Here is a 21,983-nt window from a genome sequence, read left to right as displayed (position 1 = left end):
GATGTACACAGTGTTGCTATTGTATGAGCTACTGTGACAAAACAGTTGGGGATATTTCACCTAACACATGTTTGTTGTTTAATACAGTACTCAGCAGTATTCTAACTATATCACAGCGGTCTGTGAAAAATTGAGTCTGGCCCAGACAATTCAGTGATCAACAGCATTTAACTTCAATAAGAAAGTGAACCAAGTCAGCGAGCCTGACCACTTCATCCCATTAGTTGCCTCATCCGACAAGCACTGGTGGCTGAAGAGCAATTCTAACCTGGATCTTCATGGGGTTTACCTGCTGATATGGAATAGCTTATGCTTACATTGTTAAGCGTGAAACAAGGTTTGGTGTGTAATCAGAGTTACTTCACTTATACAGCGGTGTGAATGCATATTTGTGGGTGGCTGCTAGTTTTTATGGTGCTAGTCCACTTGAATACCATCCTGCAGTTTAACATGGGTAGCTCATAACCAACCAGTCCCTGGATCATCAATGACATTAACATTGAAAGCAAAGCAGTATGCATCGTGATAATAGATGAAACAGAAGATGCCATAGAAAGTATTATTTATTTCTTGGAATGCCTTCAAGAACATCAATACATTAGTTCACCATTCATACATGTTATGTTCTTTACATATCACAGCACCTTTGATTGAATTGCACATATCACATTTTATGCCTCAGGAAATATTATTCATATGGTATTCATGATGATAGCAATAAATAGACAGCCAATTTCCAGCAATATGTTTAAGAAACCACTGATGCAGTGTTCACATGATCAAATCAATAATCACATCTGACTTCAGCTGAGTTCACACTGTTGAGTTTGTACAAAGTGAGGAAGTATGTTTCACTTATTACAGTAACATTTCTCATTTATCATGGCAGGGGGAAACCAGAAATGGGCTTCATGTATTACCCGTGTGGATAAATCATGTATTACCCGTGTGGATTTGAACCCGGATATTTGGGTGGGACAAATGACTACCCTAACCACAACACTATCCAACTGCCCTACAATGATCAAAGGAAATATATTTTTTAGTTCTAATGAAACACCCAAAAGAAATATTCAGGAATGGGGGGAGGAATTACATCAAAATTTGGGCATCTCAAAAGGAAGATCAATTGGCATGTGGTAGGTAAACTTCATACAACATAATTTGAACAAATATACTTTTATGAACATGATGAATCAAGTTGGCACAGGTATTCATTAACATGAGGGAGTATTTTCCAGTAATCAGTTGCTATGGAAACCACCAAGTTATCTTGTCTTTCTTGAACCTTGAACAGCAGATGATATTTGGCAGGCAGAAAGATGAGATATGATGTCTTATCTGCAAATAAAATACAACAAATTATTCCACTACAACCATCAACAGCCAGTTCTAAAAACAACCAAAACCTGTCAAACAATGTTCGAACTATGTTCTTATTCTTAATACTGCTGTACCAAATATATATCCGGTTGACAGCAACAGATGTACAGTGAAACCTGCCCAACCGGCACCTGTCTAATCCGGCACACTGTCAAAACCGGCATAAAAATTTGGTCCTGCCATTTTACAATGATATTATGATCATTAAAACATTGCTTAATATGGCACCTGTCTATTCCGTATTCCGGCACGACTTTCCCGTCCCAACAAGCAATTTTAACTGTAATTAATACTGTCAATACCAGCATGGGTATGAGCAGTCCAATCAAGGACTCATAATCCAATACACTAATTAATCCTCTTGGCACGCTAGATAATCAGGAAGTAGTGATTGCGCGGTGAATCAAACACTTGAAGGATTACCGCGGTTATGCTTTACAAACAATGGGGATTGCATTAACTGTTTTCAAGTGAGTGACGTGTCAGAGAGTAAATAAATAGGCATTGGTTTTATTGACTGTCTACTCCGGCACCCTGTCTAAACCGGCATTTTATTTCGGTCCTGTGGGGTGCCGATTTAGACAGGTTTCACTGTACTTACCAGGTCCAAGTTGAAACCTGTCCCATTCCAGCTTTAATTTCGGAAGAGGACATGACACTATCTTCACAGACTGCAGGCCTTCTCTGCAAATATGAATAGAAGAAACAGATGTGTAATAATTCCATTCTGATCGAATACTTTGTCATAAGAACATGATAAAAATCTCACTCTCTTTCTTGGGGCCTGAAAAGATCCAGTTGTTACCATATGAATAACAAATGAGGAATGTTTAGATGATATAGAACCAACATAGAGATTATTATATCACTGGGGGTATAATAACCAGCCCCATATTTCACTCATTGGAGTTATTTCCCTCAGTACATTGTCTGTTCGTCTGGCTATAAGTTTAATGTGATAGAGGGAAAGGTGAAAATGTACTGCACTGACCTGCAAATAGATACATTTTAATATTGGCGTTATATCATATGATAAATACTGATAGGTAATAATGTATCAAGCCCCACATGAACCCTTGATCCCTTCTGCTGATAATGTGGTCTCAGGCATTCCCTTACCACAGAGGTTACTCAAGTCATGTCTTCCCACGTAATCTATGTTCTAATACGGACATATTTCCCGTTCTCGTAAAATCGCAACACGAATTATCTCCCTTCTTTCTATCCAATCAGGACACGTGTTACATCGACTTAGATCCAATATGGCGGCTGCCATGGAGTTAGTTGATCAATATGTGAAGGATAGATTCAGTATTTCATGTTTAACTGAAAATCAGAAACTTGCAATAATGTGGGGCCACAAATATCCCTCCTCTGCCGATGACTTATGTTGATGTGACACACAAGACATTTAGTGGCTAGCTTGTCCGTTGTCAACGAGGGCGATGGAGACGCCATTGATCTGCCATTACATCACTGAGTTCTGTCTAGAAGAAACATTTGCACATCACGCAGGGGAAGAGGTTCTAGTTTTCCGAAGCACACAGAAATTACCGAGGCTTTTCGAATGATCAGTTTTGAAACAACGTTGCTGATTGCATAACTAAATATGATTGCAACCAATCATGAACCCTGAACACTCGCACCATGAAAGGGCCGTATTAGAACAGAGGCTACATGGGAAGATATGACTTGAGTAACCTCTGTGGGAAGAGAATGGGTCTCAGGTTGATACGAGGTATGATATGAAACTGCCATATGAGGACATAAACTTAGCTCTATGTACTACCGACCACCAGGTTTGGATGACTTCTTCAGTTTGGGAGGGGGTTCTTCAATATTTGGTTTGGCTACTTTAATTTTGTCATGAGAATACATTTCCTAGATCACTTACATCTGCTCAAACTAGGATCTAGCTGCCCAAAGACTATTATGCCCAAATCCAAACTGTTTATATCAATTCTCCACTCACTGAGGGTCTGAACAGCTGGTAATGTGATCCCAGAGGCTGGAGAAGAACAGTGACCTGCTCTGGCCGTCGAGGCCCACGTGGGTCCAGGGGTAAGGCAGGAGCAGGTCCTCGAAGCTGATGTCTGTGGTGGGCAGACTACAGTAGTAGGTGTCATTCTTGTACGAGGCAAACATTGCACTGAAAGTATATTCAAATAAATACAGAAATTCAGAATCCATTCCTGGCTATACAAGTGTTATGTGTTTTTTAAGGGTAGGAACGTCCATTGTTTTGTCATTTGCATAAACAACTGTAAAACATGATACTTATCTTAAGAACAAGCCCTCATCTGAGTATTTACCATGGCTGTGTGTTGCAGCACACCTCAGTATATCATGATAACCACTGCCACCCAAAAACATAAAATCCAACCATCTATGAAAATATAGCTGATTTTTAAGTACAGTCTGTTTGATTTTATTTAAGACCTATGAATTGCTCTCTACCACAACATCTAATAATTGCAATAAAACCAAATATTGCACAATCACATGAAATTGACAGACCAAGTCTGATGATTTGTCTAATAATTTTGGACACCCGAGTTGTTTAACAAAGATTGTCATTTTGTTGTCACTTTTGGCTACTTTTATACGCGGAAGGGCCACTTGCTGGTAGAACAGCCTGGTAATCAACAAGCGAGTGTAGTGAAATTTCAATTTCACATAAGCAACTCACACACCTGGCTGGTTTACCATTAAAAATTTAAGGCAATCACCATCCATATGCAAGGAATTTCAACTATTATTTTGTTCAACACAGAAACACATGAAAATACACAGTGTGACTTGAGTACCTTGTGTCAAAGCTTGCAGGATCTGGTAAGGTTGGTTGAAGTTCTACAATGAGTTGTTTACTGTCTGGAAAATTGAAATCCAAACACATGATGACTAGAAGATGTACGAAACCTGTTTCTATTGAGTTATGGATACGGTTGCTAAATAATACTTTTGGTAGTTGCTGTGTTAATTTAAACATTAATGTATTTTAACAGCCAGTCAATAAAACACAGAATGAAAGAGACACTTATACTCGCATATTACTCCACTTATTTGTAATTATTTTTACTGGTACATATTACTACCAAAATAATCAAACGGCAAGCATGTTCTCACCATGTCTGTTCATGCAAGCCCACGTGTACATCTGAAATTAAACAAGAAGATGATGTAATCTATATTCTCTTTCCTCTCTATGTACAACTGATATTATGATTCATGACCCAACCAAATGACTCCGTCCATTCTATAAACAATAATAAATGTTTAACCAACCAACCATCCATACTAGCACAGATTATACAGAGACTGAGCTGACCAGTCCTTGTTACATCCAGGGTAACAAGCTTCATCTTTTAATGTATTTCGGTATAACATAGCCAGATAATGGGGCCACCAATCTCCCACTGTAGGCAGATGCTTTTCTCCCACTGGAGATTAACCGTGGAGGTGATGGGAGATAGGAAGCTTACCATTGTGTTGTTTGTAGATGTCACTGGTCTCCACCTTGATGGACAATGCATGTAGTGTGTCAAACTGGCTCTTCTGCAGCTGAGACAAGATCACATATTTCAGGGCTGGCTCTACATCAGTTTAATATGTCCTCTTTCTTATATTCATAGATATGACTGGAGTAAATATTTTAATGACCCATAAATCAGATCAAGGGTGGAATGTTTGTTTGAATGAAATAATGACAAGCGATACTTTTATATTTAGTAACAATTTCTCTTGTATTGAAGACTAAATCTTATATTTTTCATCTATGACTGTTTGAGACAAAGATATAAACTTGATGTGATTAACAGTTCATTGACTTCATACATCTTGGTTCACTTATTGAATAGAGATGACAAGGCTTAGATAACCTAAAATAAGTAAACATATTCTGATGAACACATTTGTTGCTGCCTGAACCGGAGACCATATAATAAGACTATTATATGGTCTATGCCTGAATCAACTAATTGCCTACAAGAAAGATGTTGATCTATGTCTTGACCTTTGACTGGGGTCAACCTACCACTTGTAGACTGTGTGTGATCTGCAGTGAGACTTTCAGGGTGTCCAACCACTTGTAGTAGCTCAACATATCTGAAACATAATAGTGATCATAAAAGGAAAGTAAGTGACTTAACAACAATAATTTGAGCATGAATCTCTGTGTTCTAAAAATTTAGAAAAACAACACCAATCTTAAATGTTTCTTGACTTTGTCAATACATGAACATTCTACCTAAACAGCCATGAGACATATATGTCATTCCTAAGAGCTATGGTGTCATGATTAAATGGATGATGTCATAAGCCTCCATGACAACTGAACCACCAGGACCGCAAAAAGCTGAAAAAATTATGGGAGATATCCTTCATGCTGCCATTTTGAGTACTACACTTCTAAATCTGAGATAAGATACTTATCAAGCACAGTATTCATCCCCAGTCATACGTCCACAAAATTTCCAAACTTAGAACCCTGTTTCTGTTTGTAACAGACATTCAATGTTTTACACTGTGAGTTTGGGAGTGTGATTATTGTGGCATGGGTTTCACAATTTTAACTATTATGGTGAATGAAAGTATAATGTAAACAAAACTGTCATCTAAACATGTTGATTTCACTCACCATTGTTGAAGGTGAAACTGGTTTCACTTTTGAATTCAGGCTGTAGGCCTAACCTGCAAGAATATAATAAAACTATGTATGCGATATTCAGACACAGAGACAAACACGTAACACATAACACACACTTAAAATGGGTATCTAAAAGCAACTGAAAAAGTACAGAATATTAATACCTCTCCCATTTGAGTATTGGCTGTTTCACCTGGTGTAGTTCTGTCCTCATAGGTGTGTTCATTGATCCTGGAAGGAAGATGTTTACATTGACACACTACTAAATTTCTGATATCTGATTACTTCTTAAACACGTCTGGAAACATACTTGCAACATAGTTGGTTAATTCATTAAAAATGATGATGGCATTGCTAAATTATACTTAAAACCAATCTTCTGTCAATGGCAGTTATACAGTGAGTAAGTGAGTTTAACGTTGCTTTTTGCAATATTCCAGCAATATCATAATGGGCTTCACAAATTGTACTTTTGTGGGGATTTGAACCCAGGTCTTTAGCGTGAAGAGCGAACACTTTAGCCACTAGGCTACCCCACCGCCCCCACTGATTCATGATCCAGTCTTCAGCTGAGGATTTCCTACCCACCTGGCAGCAGTGAGGAGAAGGTCTGTTCCGTCACATGGCCACCCTGCATAGCATCACTCAATACGTCCCGGATCTGCAATATTGACATGTGACACTTTAACATCACCAGACCTGCATGGCATCACTCAATATGTCCCGGATCTGCAATATTGATATGTGACACTTTAACATCACCAGACCTAATGTCATCACCAATATGTCCCTCTGCAATATTGATATGTGATCACTGTGACAACATCACCAGACCTGCATATGCATCACTGGATCTGCAATATTGACATGTGACACTTTAACATCACCAGACCTGCATAGCATGTATGTCCCCGGATCTGCAATATCGACATGTGACACTTTAACATCACCAAACCTGCATGAATAGCATCACTCAAATCAAGTCAAAGTGTACCATTGTCTGTAATATCAACATGGACACTTTAACATCACAAGACCTGCATATGTCCCGGATCTGCAATACATGGTATACATATATATCTGTAATATCAACATGTGACACTTTAACATCACCAGAATAAAGTTAATCAATGCTTAACAGTTAACATCACCAAACCTGCATTGAATCACTCAAATTGTACCAGATCTGTAATATCAACATGTGACACTTTAACATCATCAGACCTGTATAGCATCACTCAATACGTCCTGGATCTGCAAAATTCATAGTGACACTTCACCAGACTAATCTTGTAAAGAAAATGTTTGAAAGATGATGATGACCAGATGTCACGATTTTGACCAGGTTTAATTGAACTTGAGACAGAGGAGGTAATTTGTTCAACTTGCTCACCTTCTTGTCGGCAGCCCCAGTGAGGAGAGCATAGTAGAATCTGGCCTTGTCCTGTATGTCAATGTCCAGGAAGTGTCGCATGGTTTCATGGAGCAGGTCACCAAGCTCTGTAGACACACAACATGGTGACATGACTTAATATCTATCCCAATATCCTGTCCTAATATTGTTAGAATGTCTGAGATGAGGACAATGATTTTCTGATATCATAAAAATGTGTGGGTCAAGGAGTTTCACATGGAGGCAAATCCTTCAGAATAATATCATCAACTTCATTCAGAGGATCACAGTACCATACTGCTTGACAGTTGAAGATGAACACACACAAAGAACAAAATGGTATTGATGGATTTGAACAGGCTGCATTTCTTAAAACCAATGGTATGGTAATAGATGTTACCAGTGAAAATTCCTTCTGTAGGGTGGTTCAACAGTACACTTCTAATCACAGCCAGTATAGCATTGCCGAGGTGCCAGCTGCACTGGTCATAACTAACAGCACGCTCCACCACAGACAGCAAGTACTTCATTGTTGGCTGCAGAACAAATGCCAGATCGTGAAAACATGTCAAAATATGTCCCAGACATAATTCCTTGGCATGGAATTTGTGTCAACTAAGTTCCACTGTTTGTATAACGACAGACAACATGGTTACCAAAGATTCAGCAGCCACATGCATATTCTCAGATGGGAATGTTTCAGGAAGCCCTTATGTAAACAGCATTATTTTTTCTGATATTTTCCAAATTAGAACAAAAATGCTGTTTGATTTTATTAAGACCTTGAAATGATACTTTCACTCAGAATTTGGATTAAAATTTAAAAAAAGTCCATTAGTATGTCAAATATGTCTTAAGACAATACTGTGAATATGAAAATGTTTTTTAATTTCTTGCTTCCTGAATTACTGGTATATTTCTCTTAGGCTGAAACAATAAAGGGAGATAATCACTTTCCTACATGTTCACACAGCTGTTGTTTCAGTTGATTATTGTGTTTAATCATAATTCAGTTAAAAATGTATTTTAAATGAAGGTACTTACAAGAGGACTTATCTCTGCCTCTTTAGCTGATGTTTTGAGGACAAGGAGGTAGAACTGAAACTGTCTGAGGACATCTTCGGAGGACGAAGATAATACTTGGTTGTGTAGAGAGGACAGGATATTCATGTACACCACACTGGAGGACAGATATTCAACATCACATGGAAATCAAAAACAGCTGAAAACATGATTCCATTTCCAACCTGTCCCGTGCTCAGAACAGCTAGACAAATACAGTTCTTAAAGTGGAGGCAATTTTCGGTTCTGATAGTAAATGTAAATTACAATTAGGAATATTTGTAAGGTATTAATTTCTTCACAGGTAAATCTTACTGACCATAGAGGAATCAGCAAGTATTCCTATATTCATGAAGGAAAACTAATTGTATTTTAAAAGATATAAGGAACTCAAATGTAAATGCAAAAGAAGTGACATGGTACAGTGACATACTGTAACTGATGATTTTCAAATTCAGGTATTTTGCTGATTGTATACTTATGACTCTCATAATGGAGTGAGTTGGTTTTAATGCCATTTTAAACAGTATTCCTGCTGTATCATGGCATATCAGCTATTTTGACATGAAAGCCTGAAATGATGGAAGTCTTAGCCATTTATCACTTGGGTGAAACTCAGGGATATGGTGCTGATAAACCTTCAAAAATAACTGGGGTAAACTAGCATTCAAAGTCATAGCCAGAGGTCACTGGCGTGATCAAAGGGATACAACTCTGCCAATCACTGACTGAGTGAGTGAGTGAGTGAGTTTTACGCCGCACTCAGCAATATTCCAGCTATATGACGGTGGTCTGTAAAAAATTGAGTCTGGACCAGACAATCCAGTGATCAACAGCATGAGCATGGATCTGCACAATTGGGAACCGATGACAGCCTGACCACCCGATCCCATTAATTGCCTCTTACGACAAGCATGGGTTACTGAAAATAATATTCTAATCTGGACCTTCACAGGTCTCGGTCTATGACTGTCATACTTATAAATCTCTATGAAGTCTATGTTAAAGAACGTGAATAATAACATCTATAATCTTACAACTGCATTGTGAAAAATGCTCTGGACCTTTTCTAAAATGAGGCGTCAGCACTAAGGCAATCATAAGTCGATAGACTTACTACAGCTGTAGTCCTTTGATTGATTACTCCAATAGGACTAGGCTGGCTCAATAACCACTTTACAGAAACAGGTTCCTTTAACAAGTTCTTAAGAAAGTCAAGTGGTGGAGTTACGCTACATACGTATCTGCAGCCTGGTCTCGGACACACTGGAGGAAGTTCAGCACCAAGGGGACCAGCTTGGGGTAGTTGCTTAACACTGTCTGGCAGATTCTACAATATTGCAGGTATAATTCAACGTAAACAAGGGTGACTTGTCATACCAAATGTCTAGGTGTGATACCCTACAACAGTACAAGGGAACAATGTGGAAAGGACAATTCTGGTATCTCCTACCACAACTTTGCTGGAGTATTGCAAACAGCAACATAAAATAATGCTTCACTTTCACTCACTACAGGCATGATCTGTTTGACTGGCATTTTACAAGCTGAGTGAGTGAGTTAGTTTAGTTTTACGCCACACTCAGCAATATTCCAGCTATATGGCGGCGGTCTGTAAATAATCAAGTCTGGACCAGACAATCCAGTGATCAACAGCATGAGCATCGATCTGCGCAATTGGGAACCGATGAGATGTGTCAACCAACCCAGCGAGTCTGACCACCTGATCCCGTTAGTTGCCTCTTACGACAAGCATGGGTTACTGAAGGTTCATTCTAACCCGGACCTTCACGGGTCATGTTACAAGTTGCTGAATAATAAGAAAAAGGTACGATACTCTATAGACAACAACTTCTTTATTATATGATGATGTGATGTTTTGGTGTAGATTTTTATACCGTGTTAAGCAAGACACTCTTGCTTGACAACGGTATAAGAATAAAAGTAAGAGCCTTTCACTCGGGTGAGCTAAAATCATTAAATTTGAAATGATGGTAAAAAGTGATCTTTTGTTTTAGTTGCATTCCATTCCAACGAAAATATAAAGCCAATAGCTTGGAAAACCCCCACAGTTTGTTATACCCGTCAGTTCAATATAAGCATGTTCATAATAAACATAGTTTACGGTTACCGGTATATAACTAATGATTTCACTGAAAAGTGTAAGTGTGATAGATTTAGATAAAACCAACTGAATTTTGAACAATAAATAGTCAAAGCATTTGCTTTCAGCAGGTAAGTTTTGTAATGCTCAGTCACATGCCTAGAGGTAAAAATAATGAAAAAGGATGTAAAAACAAGCCTGGGCCTCCTTTCACAAAGCACTAAGGTGATTGTAAGTCACTAAGGTAACCTTAGTGCAATGTTAAAGAATGGGAGTTAAGGTTAACCTTAGTAAAGGTTGCTTCGTGAAAGAAGCTCCTGGTCTACTGGATATGAAAATACAACCTGACACCACCCTGGCTAAAAGTGAAAGTGATTGAATATATTGTTTAAGATTTCACACATACACAAAACACAAAGTTAAAAAAACACCTACTTGATAGTATTCGTGGCTACATCCTGTGAGCAGTGTTTGGCCTGGATGTTGAAGAGACAGCGGTACAGTGAGACCGCCACCTTATGTTCCCAGTACAAACAGTCAGCTTCTTTAAATAGGTGAGGCTAGACAGCAGGAGAGACAACTCTTCCGAACCTGACAGGGAAACAAAGCCTCACAGACTTACACGAGCACATGATTAAATGATTCCTACTTTCAAATCTCCTAGGACTCAGAAGATGTCAAAGAACAGCATTGATTTATTCCATGGTGGTAAATAATGAAACCACTCTGGGAAAGGACAGATCTGAGCAGTTATTAACAAATTGCCTGTCTGGGTGTTCTGCCAAAGCCTAATGTCCCATGGGGAACCTGACATCTGACAGCGGCAAAACAATGAATAATACATGAAGGGATATGTGCATATTAGCCAAGACAGCTCAAGATGGGAAACAGTGACAGAACTGAATTATGCTACAAAGATTTTACAGATAAGGTTCAAACTTGTCTCACTGCCCAGGGATCTCGTCTTTCACATACTTTCAACAAGCTTAAATTGTAATAAATGTATTTGATTTTCAAATTTTGATTAAGAAACAGAGTTTGTGGTTGATAAAAACACAAATAACATCTTGTCCTGTAAGGAAAAACACAGAGAACCTGTCAAATGGTTATTTGTTTTTGGATTTACTAAATACAGAATCACTGATTAAAAATGTAATTTTGTACAATTTTATAAAAATTTGTGAGTGATCTGTAAATGTAGAATGGTAGAAAAGAGCCACCAAGCTCCATAGCTCACCTGAATTATGAAGCTTTAGTCATGGCAATGTTTATTATGTGTGAACTTTTTACAAACACAATAGCTGAAATCATTCAGACAAAGTTTCATTGCCACAGCTGGCCTTGTAGTGTGTGAGGAGATGATGAAAATGTGACATCTAACACTGGATGGACTCCCGGTTGGAGCAGGCTAATTGTTTTCAAGACATTCAAGAAATCATGACCATTTCCACTTGCCTACTACAATTTGAAAAGATCCCCCAATCTCATTACTATTTATACAGAAATGTATACCTGTCTCTGACTGTAGTTGGGTGCAGATGTTCAGGGTTGACACCTTCCCGACATGGAGGTCAATGGAGTCAAACACTGAAGGCAGCAGTCTCCATGACAGCTGCTCTCTCACATGCCCCATAACACTGCTGTCTTCCTCATCCTCCAGCTGCAAGGATATCTCACACACATCACATGGCGGTCTAAGGTATGTTGTCATCCATTCATATCTTGGGATCTGTCAACATCTATTGTTTTACTGGACTCCTACTTATGCAGAGACTTGACAGTAAGAAAAGAGTTGGGACACCTGCCAATCATATTCAGAATGCATGGGGTTAAAGGCATTTGACTTTTCAAAATAAAGGTCTCAAAGTAATAAAACAAAAACTGTTATATACTGCAGTGAAATGGTAAGTAGAACACACTATCAGTGTTCGCGAATAGCGTCTGACCCTCTGACAAATCCGGCAGATTCGCCAACAGTCCGATAGAAGTCTACAACCCACCGGCCCCAGTGTCCGACTGTATATTTCACAATGACTTTGACTGAAGTTGTTTTATGTGACATGTGACACTTGTTTGCTGTTTATTTTATCTTAATTTTTCTTATGTTTGTTAATAATTTCAATGCCAATTATAAGAAATGTTAAATCTGAAATTTGTGTTTAATTTTATTCCATGGGTCCTGTGAAGTTTCAGTGGGTCAGACAGACATCTTAAACTTACAGGACCCAATGTCCTGTTACTTTGAAACACCATTCGTGAACACTGCACTATTTATGAAGAACAGAACATTAAAAGAACATAATAATTTCAGTGAAATGCTTTTCAAAAGGAAAACTAAGTTTCAACTTCTTTATTGCAATGAATGTGGTATTTTGGTGCAGGTACTAACACCGTTATCAAGGAAGTGATATCCATAGAACTTAGTTTTCCTTCATCTTCACAACTTCTAAAATGCCTCTCAAAGAACTGCTTTTCAAAAGTTTATCTTCCAATTTCATGTACAATGAATCTGTGGTGCTAGTTACAGAGAGAATATCACAGTTTGCTTTGCAGCAATCTTTCCTACAAACATACACTGAATTAACATATGATGTGTAATTTCGTCAAAATCAATGCTCCTCCATGGGTAATCAGGCATATAAAGACATAAACTGATTTATTTTCTCTAGCGGAACGGTTAAGTATGCGAGAAAGATAAATGTTATGACAAAGCAAACCACTAATTCCCATTACTGTGTCATGATATTGAAGTCATTTCCTACTTAAATGCTTTTTCTGTTTTCTTACTTAATTCTCCAATATTAAAGAAGGTCTATTGTATACTTTCACGATTTAATTTAGGAATGGCATCCTTTAACTTTAGTGACATTGTAATTTGATGACAACAATGTATCTTGTTGAGGCTCTATGCAGCTACAAAATCAATCCCAAGAATGTTTCATGAAACTCATTTCTAGAGGAAATCTTACTTGGCAGTATCCTTGGAACCACTGAAGAAATACAAGCCTGTAGGCAGGACTTATGGATTTTTGATTGACAGCTGTCACAAGCCTTTTCATCAGTAACTTTTCCTCAGATGATGTCAGAATCTCCCCTGAGTACTCTCGCTGAAACAAAAGTCTCAGCCAACATATATAATGCTAAAACATGCCATGGAGACACGGATCAAACTGTCTGACAAATGATTCACAAGAGCAATATGACAACGTCACACCATTCTCAGTTCAGAGATGTCACATAAACAAATCAGTGTCTTGATTTGAGAAGTCTCCCATTAGTCAAAGTAATGCTAACATACTTTAAAGGATTATAACATATGGCACTGATTCTGCAGAGTAACACATCAATATGAGCTATCAATTTAAACACACAACTAGTCTCACCTGAAGATAGAGAATAATGTGCATGAGACAGGGGTCCTGGGTGGCCATGTGGTGAAGCATTAGAGGTTTAAAGATCTGAAATCATGAATAATACATGATAAACCACAAGGCACTAAAGCTCTTCTGCGATACTTGAAAAAACATGATGGCTAAGTTACGATGGGATCATTTACATAAAATGTCAGGTCCATGTGAGGCCTTGTAGTTTCAGAGATACCATAAATGCAAAAGACTACAGTTCAACTACAAGGACATCAAGCAGCAAGCCATAAAATAAGCTCATTTGAAAGGATCTTGTTTTTAAACTAGTCACGTTGAATAGCATCATAATCATGTAGTTTGCTTTCTAGTGAATCTATTGTGAACCATACATTTCACCATAGGCTGAACGCTGATCTTATAGTACACATGTTTAACTACTGACAAGAAGTCTACATACTGTTGGGGAGATGCTGGGGGAGTTCTGTACAATGCCGGACAGTGAGGTGAGGATGTCCACCAGCCCTGCTGGGGTGAAGATGGTGCTGTGGTCCATGATGTAGGAGACTGCAGACAGTGTGTCACCAGAGCCACCTGAAACAGACACCATCCTCTCCACGCTGGACTGAAACAGACGTGTGCAATGGACATGTACATCCTTGTCAGTCATAGCTTTATGTTTTCTATATTATCTAATTTGACAACCGAAGTATAAAGCACAATCGGTCTGGCTCATGACTACTTGTATTTGTGTAGTGGACCAGTGTGTTGATCAAACCCCTTATTATGTTCCACTAAAATAGATTCTGGTGCTTTTGTGTGTTTACTAATACTGGTATTTATACACCTAAGACAACATGTTAGCTTGATCTGTTGTGGAGTAAGATCCTTACCCTTGGACTAAAATCTGGGGTAACAGGACTTTCAGGTGCACCAATATCACTGAAAATATAAGAAGAATTAAAAGAAAAAAATCAAATATGTTTTCTTGTCGCACAGCAATTTCCAGATTTGAGCCACAGGACAGTAGGTAACTGTGTAACTATATAACTAAGGCACTTTGAGAACCTGGATCCGGTTGTATCATTGCTTCATTAACTAATGTCAACATTAAACCCTAATGATACATTAAATCCTTAATGTATCATTAGTTGATGGCAACGTTAAAAATGGTTGTATCAAACACTTATTAGCGTATCATTATCTAATGACGTCCTAATGTAAATATTTTCATTAAATTCGGGGATTCCCCTAAATATTTCCCACAATTCCGTGACGTAAACACGTAAGCGTTACTCTCGGTCGTCCGTCAAAATGCCATCTTTACGGCTAAACCTCGGAACAGAAACAAACATTTTCACTGCTGTGAAGAAACACATCTACATAATTCTAAAACGTCCCGATAAACCTAGAATCGGATGGGACGTTTTGGAAAATACACGAACACGAACGCCGACGTGAGCTTTCCACCATATTGGATAGTGTTTACAAAATCAAGTTTCGCAAAGGCCGGTCATATGACGCCTATTACATCACGTATATTTCATATTCAGTTGTGACAAATGCATCGCTGAATTCCTCATACATTTTAGAATCAACTTACAAATGGTCTTTGTCACTAAAACCAAGTGTCTAGAAAAAAACGAAACATATTGGGTGTGAAAACGGAGCGTTGTGCTCATAACACAGCACTTGCTAGGAAAGTAAACAAAGCAGAATTTATACTGGGCAGCATTTTCTCAAGTTTTTGTACATCAGTTTGTCAACTTGTAGCATGCATGAGTTCAATACTTTTAGAATATGCACGGAAAGAGTATCGTAGCAAGAACTAGAAAATTAAAAACAGATACAATACAGAAATTTGATATATTCCTTCGAAAGTTCTGTGCAGCGTGACGCCATGCCAGACGCAAAATCATTGAGAACGACATAGGCAATTATCGGCATTTCTGACTTTTTCAATGAAAACAATAAAAACAAATAACCATACGCAGATAGTCAGAATGTTTCCGATTACTTACATCATAACATTTATGGACAAAGGTTCCCTCACAAAATCGTGGATATCCATATCCACAAAGCCGCCATTTCATGAGAAATCAGTCATCGGTAGTGATGTCATATGTCAACATTGTTGGACATATGTGGCAATTTCTTTGAGGTGAAGGTCGGTTGAATAAGATTAAACACAATCACACTGTCCTGCTGATTACACTCTTAGTATTAATGTATACTTTGCGTATCGTTCACATATGGTTTCATGAAACTAATTTCATTATCAACATTTAGTATTTTAAACCTAAGTAAAATTGACATAATAAATAAAAATGATTTATTTATTTCATGAAATGTATATATACACACGTTTTTTAAAGGATATATATGTCTTGTTCATTGAATTTGTTTATGTTGTGTTATAGACAAAACAATGTCGTATAATCATTGGCCAGGTGCGCGTTTGTCACAAATGATTTGAGTATCATTGTTTTCGATAATTCCGTGAACAAAACTTCACGAAAATATAGTGTCCTTATTCACAGCAAATTCTCTCCAAGTGATCTGAGTTACAATGACTTAGTATTAAGCATAGCGGACTGATGACCCCTGATCTTTATAAGCGTATTAATGACCTTTTTGTAGCCATTTGACGTCATAGGGAAAATCCATTTTTCAACAAATATTGTGAGTCATTTTTAAGATTGAGTGTATAACGTTATACATAAGCACACAATCTAATTTAATACATACCTATGTCGTTCAGGTATCAGGCAGAATTTTGTTCGCTCACACTTTCCGTAAAGATGCCAAAATTGAAAATATAGTAGCATAGTAATTTACTGTTTTTAACGCATACCAAAATTAGGGGTAACATTGAGCAGTGTCTACGTTTCAAACTGAGTTTATACCATGAGATAGGACATTTAATACTCTACATTTCTGTGTAATTTTATAGCTGTAGGTAGATCCAGTGCTGTGAAAACGAAATTCTGGCGCAATGTTCACTTTTCCAGGAAGTTTAATGACACTCTAATGATACCCCAGGGATTTCATTAAGTTAATGACACGCGCTAATGACAAAACCACATCATTAAAACGTTAGTACAACAGAATTTAATGACACATTACTTAATGAACGTTTAATGTCATGTTAAAGCTTCATTAAAGTTTGATACAACCGGGTCCTGGATATAATCAACTTATTCTTCTCAACATTCTTGTACGCAAAATTAAAAAATAATATTCAATGTTTGCTGAATATCAACACTTTCAAAATTATGTGATATTATTCAAATTACATATTTTCAATAACATATAAGGCTTTCCTAACATGACTTACTTTTCCAGATATTTTCATGAAAATCTTTGGGAGAAATATGAACAAACTTGAAAAAGATTTAACAAAATAATTTCAAATTATCTGAAGTTCTTGTCAGTCAGGTCAAATACTGACATATTTTGAACTTCAATTCAAATGTTTCTGAAACATAATAAAATATATAGGCTTGGGTTAATTATCATAGTAGACAACATGCTTTTCTCACATTCCAGTGACACCTGCATATTGCTACATCTATTGATAAGTGAGTGAGTTAAATTTTACGCCCCACTCAGCAATATTCTAGCTATATGGCAGCAGTTTGTTAATAATCAAGTCTGGATCAGACAATCCAGTGATCAACAGCATGAGCATTGATCTATGCAACTGGGATACGATGACATGTGTCAACCAAGGCAGCGAGCCTGACCACCCAATTCTGTTAGTCACCTCTTACGACAAGCATGGGTTACTGAAGATCAATTCTAACCCAGATCTTCACGGGTTATTGATAACTGGGTCACACACCCTGCCATGTGGTACAGCACAGTTGTTAGGAGTGTCACATAGTCCTGACACACTTCGGACCGGTCCTGCTTCACAGCCTGTACAAGTCGATCTCGCCACCGCCACATCACTCCCTAAGAAAAAGATTTTATTTAACCTTAAACAGTTCTTTATGCAATATTTTGCTTGATATTTTTAAATGAGATCTTGTTTCTGCTGTAGTTTGGTAAGATCATCCTTAAAAAATGTTGTTTCCAAAATTATATCATAGTTGACCTAGATATCATTCCAGTAGGGGACCAAGGGAGAGAGAGAGAGCTGTTCCCTAAATCTTTCTATTTGGGTATCAGTGCAATGACAAAGATCATGCTAAAATATGACACTGTAAATATTTAGCATACGGCTTTGCTGATAGTTTCTATTTAAACTATTAATGGTACTGTGGTCACACTTTCACCCCAGTTTATGAAAACACTCATCAAACATGATCCAGAGACCCGCAGAATCACAACTAGAAGAGCCCCAGTGCTATGCCATGTTAACTTCGGCTACTCACCGGTGAGGTCTGCTCCAACTGAACCATACACTGACATGCTACAGCCCTCAGTCTCCTGTTGCTGACGTCATTCACTTTGGCAGCTATACTCCATAGAATTTCTATCAGTGATGCAGTTGGATCATGTGGCTGAAATCATACCAATATTAACACATTCATATCATTTTGAAAACCTTATACGTTCATAGGCTTCATATTGTTTCAAACACCTTGAAGTGCACATCTTATTTGACAACAACATATCAACTAGAATTACTATTGGGTGTTGTCTGATCGTATGTTGAATAATTCAAATTTTGTGCAGCATATTAGATACTATTTGTGCCAAAGGTTATATTACAGTGCTCATATATCATGTCAGTTTTAATACAATATATAAAATCTTACAATATTCTGACAGCTGACTAACAATGTGGTCACTGTTATAAGAAGCTGTGTGAGGAAGTTGGTGCTGTCATCTCGACTCTCATATTGACGGAAGATCCCAAACAGATTGGAAGCAACATCATCAATACTGAAAATATGGTAAAAGGAAAATATCTACTAACAATTTACCATCATGTATACAGTGATATAAGCCATAGATGTTGTCATCATATTTTTAACAGGACAAAGATTTTCATTGAACCATGTACAAACTGTCATATAGACTCATTTATGAAAATTCAGCTTAGCTTTGGTCCAGAATTAGACAATGTCAGTACAGGTTTGTGTCAAACTGAACTATTGTCCATGGTTTTATTTTTAGGGTAAACAACAATAAGAGAAATATACATAACCATAATAACATAATTTGCTCTCACAGAAAAACTAGGTTTAAATATTATGATCCAAACAATTTTAAATAAGTCCATTCTTTGTCAGAAACCCATTGGTCCATGCCTTGTCTTCCAATTAGGGGCCGTTCATAATATATGGCTAGGGTGGGTGATGATGATTTTTATTGAGAAGAATGTACAATGTGAAAGACCCCCCTAAAATTTATGTATAAGTAAGTGACCCCCCTGCATGTCATGTACAAAATCAATGATGCCTTCCCCCTCCCAAGATCATGTGTACAAAATTGATGAGACAAACCCCCACCCCAAACAAAATGGGTGACCCCCATTAAAATCATCATCACACACCCTTGCCGTAAATTATGAACAATCCCTTAGCTTATGGATAGTTTTCATTTAGCACCTAGATATCCATTTAGTTCATACCATTTTCAATTACCTCCATGTATTTTGTTGGTATACTATATATAGGTATTCATTATTTTAAGAAAATAGTGTGTTGAATATACTTTCTTTTTTACAATCTTCATATGTACAACAAAAATTATACATGTGGTACATATATTCATTTCGGAAATTGTTTGCCTTATGCAGTCACTGTGGTATAAAAGAGTTTTGATTGAGGTATACTTAAAGGTTTAGTCTCTTGGGTTAGCATTGGGTAGTTAGAGAGATTACCATTTACCTTTTAGTGTCCAGAACATCACCCCCACAGTCTTCAAGCACCCTCAGGAATTCTGTTTTTGTTCCAGTATCCACTGCATCTTCCACCATCAACTGTGAATAACCATGCATGAATAACCAGTGCAGCGGCATTACAAATCTACAATTTACAGGGTCATCAACAATGTCTATTGAGAATGAAATTATATAGTCCATGGTCAAAGACAATCTTTGTGTCCCTTTCACATGATGGTCTATCCAAATCTTACGCAATGAATATCTCTAAATTTGGAAAGAGTTCCTTCTGTTCCCCCATTTCTTTCTTCTGCAGATTAACAAAGGTAATGCAACATGGTTTGACCCTAGATATATTGTAATAAGTTTCGTGTTTTTAGTTATTTTTGTGAGTTCTCTAGTAATTGTTGTGTTAGGTTTTGTTAACAATTTTAGTATATATTAATTTATAAAATTTATTTGGGATGGGGGAACGGGAGGAAGTCTTACCCTAAATTTCACACACTAGTTATATACCATAGATACATATACCAATGTGAGTGATTTTAATGATTTTAACTTTTACCTAATTTCTCGAACTTTGTTCACAACCTCATGATCATGTGGTATTGTTAATTGTAAAGCTGGAATTAGGTATCTGATAAAGTCCTAATAATAATATGGCAATTAAACCAGTAAATAAAGAGCAATAACTACTGACACTTAGTCTAGATGACACTGTTAGGCCTAGTCGTAAAAGGAGGGTGGAGCTCGGCGAGGGTCTCCTGTAGTAGAGTGAACTATTTCCGGACGAGACATTTAATAATACACTTACAAGACTACAGATACCCGAATCTTACTTTAAGCATTTGGAAAACAAAGTTTTCATCCTCTATCAACGTTTCAGTTGTCCCCAACGCAACATGCTGTCTGATATTGGCAACAATTTGCCTGATTTCGCCCGAAGCAGACGAGGAAATTCGACTAGCAGACATCTTTAGACTGGAGGTACGAAAGTAACAAGGGAGCAGTCATTGTGTTACACTTTGGAGAGTAATCATTGTGTAAGAAAGCAATTTATATAGCAACTACAATTTGAATTTTACCAGTTAAATCAAGGACGTACATATTGGGCAAAGTTTAGTAATCTACTCATGTAATCTTCTTAAATGAACGATAACACATTAACGATGAATTTTAACCCATTATTATAAAGAATTACGTGTTAGGTTGTCGCTTTTTTGGGGGCAATATTTTAGATGCAAGTGACAATTGCAGCTGACATTACAAATTCCCGGGACAAAAACGATTGAATTACACCAACACAATCAAGGTATTAAGGGGAGTGTGTGTGTGTGTGTGTGTGCGTGCGTGCGTGCGTGCGCACGCGTGTGCGTGTTGATAACGGTGATTCATCCGTAACACAAAGTGACCAGGCACTCTTAAGAGAGCAGTTTCTGAACAAAAACATAAAAGTAATGTACACTTAAATAAACATTGATTTAAAGGAATTGGTCAGACTACGTTTAAAATAGCACGAGCATCAGACATAGTATCAGGAAGGAATGTATGTATTTATCTGTATAACTGGCTTCTGAGAATGAATAGTTTTATATTGGGAGGGTGTTTTGATAACGGAAATGTCAGATAATGGTCTAAATTGCTGCTTGTCAGTTTCCCATGTTATATGGTAATTTAGGAGACAATCACTGCTATCCCGTCGGTTCCGAAATACGCCCTCGTGACGCCGCTTGGTTGCTTTGACAACAGACATGGTGTGCCGCAGAAGTTCGGTCCCACCAGGTCTCTGGTCCCACATACAGTACCCAGTCGCGCATTGGCGTTGACTTGTCAACATCTCTCTTCGGTTATCTCGAACTGTGGAATGTTGGCAGTAACCTGACTGGTCAAGGGTATTAATTTACCGCTTAACGTAGACAGCAGGTTCATCTAGTTCCTTCCTCGAATGGATGGGTATAGGCGAACGACTGTCGCTAGGATGTACCCAAGAGGTTTAACCATGGGAATTTGAACGCCCAATATGTTCCAGCAGATCTTCCCTCTTCAAGGGATACTATTGCTACAGGACATTGTCTGCTTACACTGCTCGAATATTCCATGACCTCCACACTGGCACATCTCCAGCATAGCCTCGGGCGACAGACAAGACAATGATCCAACCTGCCCAACAATGTACGGCAGTTGGAACATTTACATTA

General features: G+C 37.7%; 2 protein-coding genes across 3 annotated transcripts; both read right to left on the bottom strand.

Moving 5' to 3' along the window:
- Positions 1–550: 550 nt before the first annotated feature.
- LOC124263355 (AP-5 complex subunit beta-1-like) lies at positions 551–6,064 on the bottom strand. The gene is made up of 8 exons (XM_046697952.1): positions 6,020–6,064; positions 5,417–5,487; positions 4,866–4,944; positions 4,510–4,540; positions 4,191–4,254; positions 3,356–3,532; positions 1,985–2,067; positions 551–1,341 (listed from the first exon to the last, which is right to left on the bottom strand). Exons 3-8 carry the CDS (start codon positions 4,914–4,916, stop codon positions 1,181–1,183), a joined length of 567 nt encoding a protein of 188 aa, XP_046553908.1. The 5' UTR covers positions 4,917–4,944; positions 5,417–5,487; positions 6,020–6,064; the 3' UTR covers positions 551–1,180.
- A 2,490-nt stretch (positions 6,065–8,554) lies between these two features.
- Positions 8,555–20,761, bottom strand: LOC124263336 (AP-5 complex subunit beta-1-like). 2 transcript variants are annotated; one of them, XM_046697916.1, is made up of 13 exons: positions 20,625–20,761; positions 19,793–19,884; positions 18,716–18,842; positions 18,329–18,457; positions 17,794–17,906; positions 14,843–14,891; positions 14,410–14,574; positions 13,971–14,045; positions 13,557–13,694; positions 12,100–12,247; positions 11,023–11,178; positions 9,724–9,813; positions 8,555–8,601 (listed from the first exon to the last, which is right to left on the bottom strand). In XM_046697916.1, the coding sequence occupies exons 1-11, from the start codon at positions 20,757–20,759 to the stop codon at positions 11,039–11,041; spliced, it is 1,311 nt and encodes a 436-aa protein (XP_046553872.1). In that variant the 5' UTR covers positions 20,760–20,761; the 3' UTR covers positions 8,555–8,601; positions 9,724–9,813; positions 11,023–11,038. The 2 variants fall into 2 exon arrangements, with proteins under 2 accessions (XP_046553872.1, XP_046553880.1); XM_046697924.1 differs by having other exon boundaries at positions 20,665–20,747.
- Between the last annotated feature and the right edge of the window lie 1,222 nt (positions 20,762–21,983).

This window comes from Haliotis rubra, unplaced genomic scaffold (assembly GCF_003918875.1).
Source record: "Haliotis rubra isolate DU_JTF1 unplaced genomic scaffold, ASM391887v1 Scf120, whole genome shotgun sequence".
Lineage (NCBI taxonomy): Eukaryota > Metazoa > Mollusca > Gastropoda > Lepetellida > Haliotidae > Haliotis > Haliotis rubra.
This window is presented reverse-complemented; position numbering and strand designations above follow the sequence as displayed.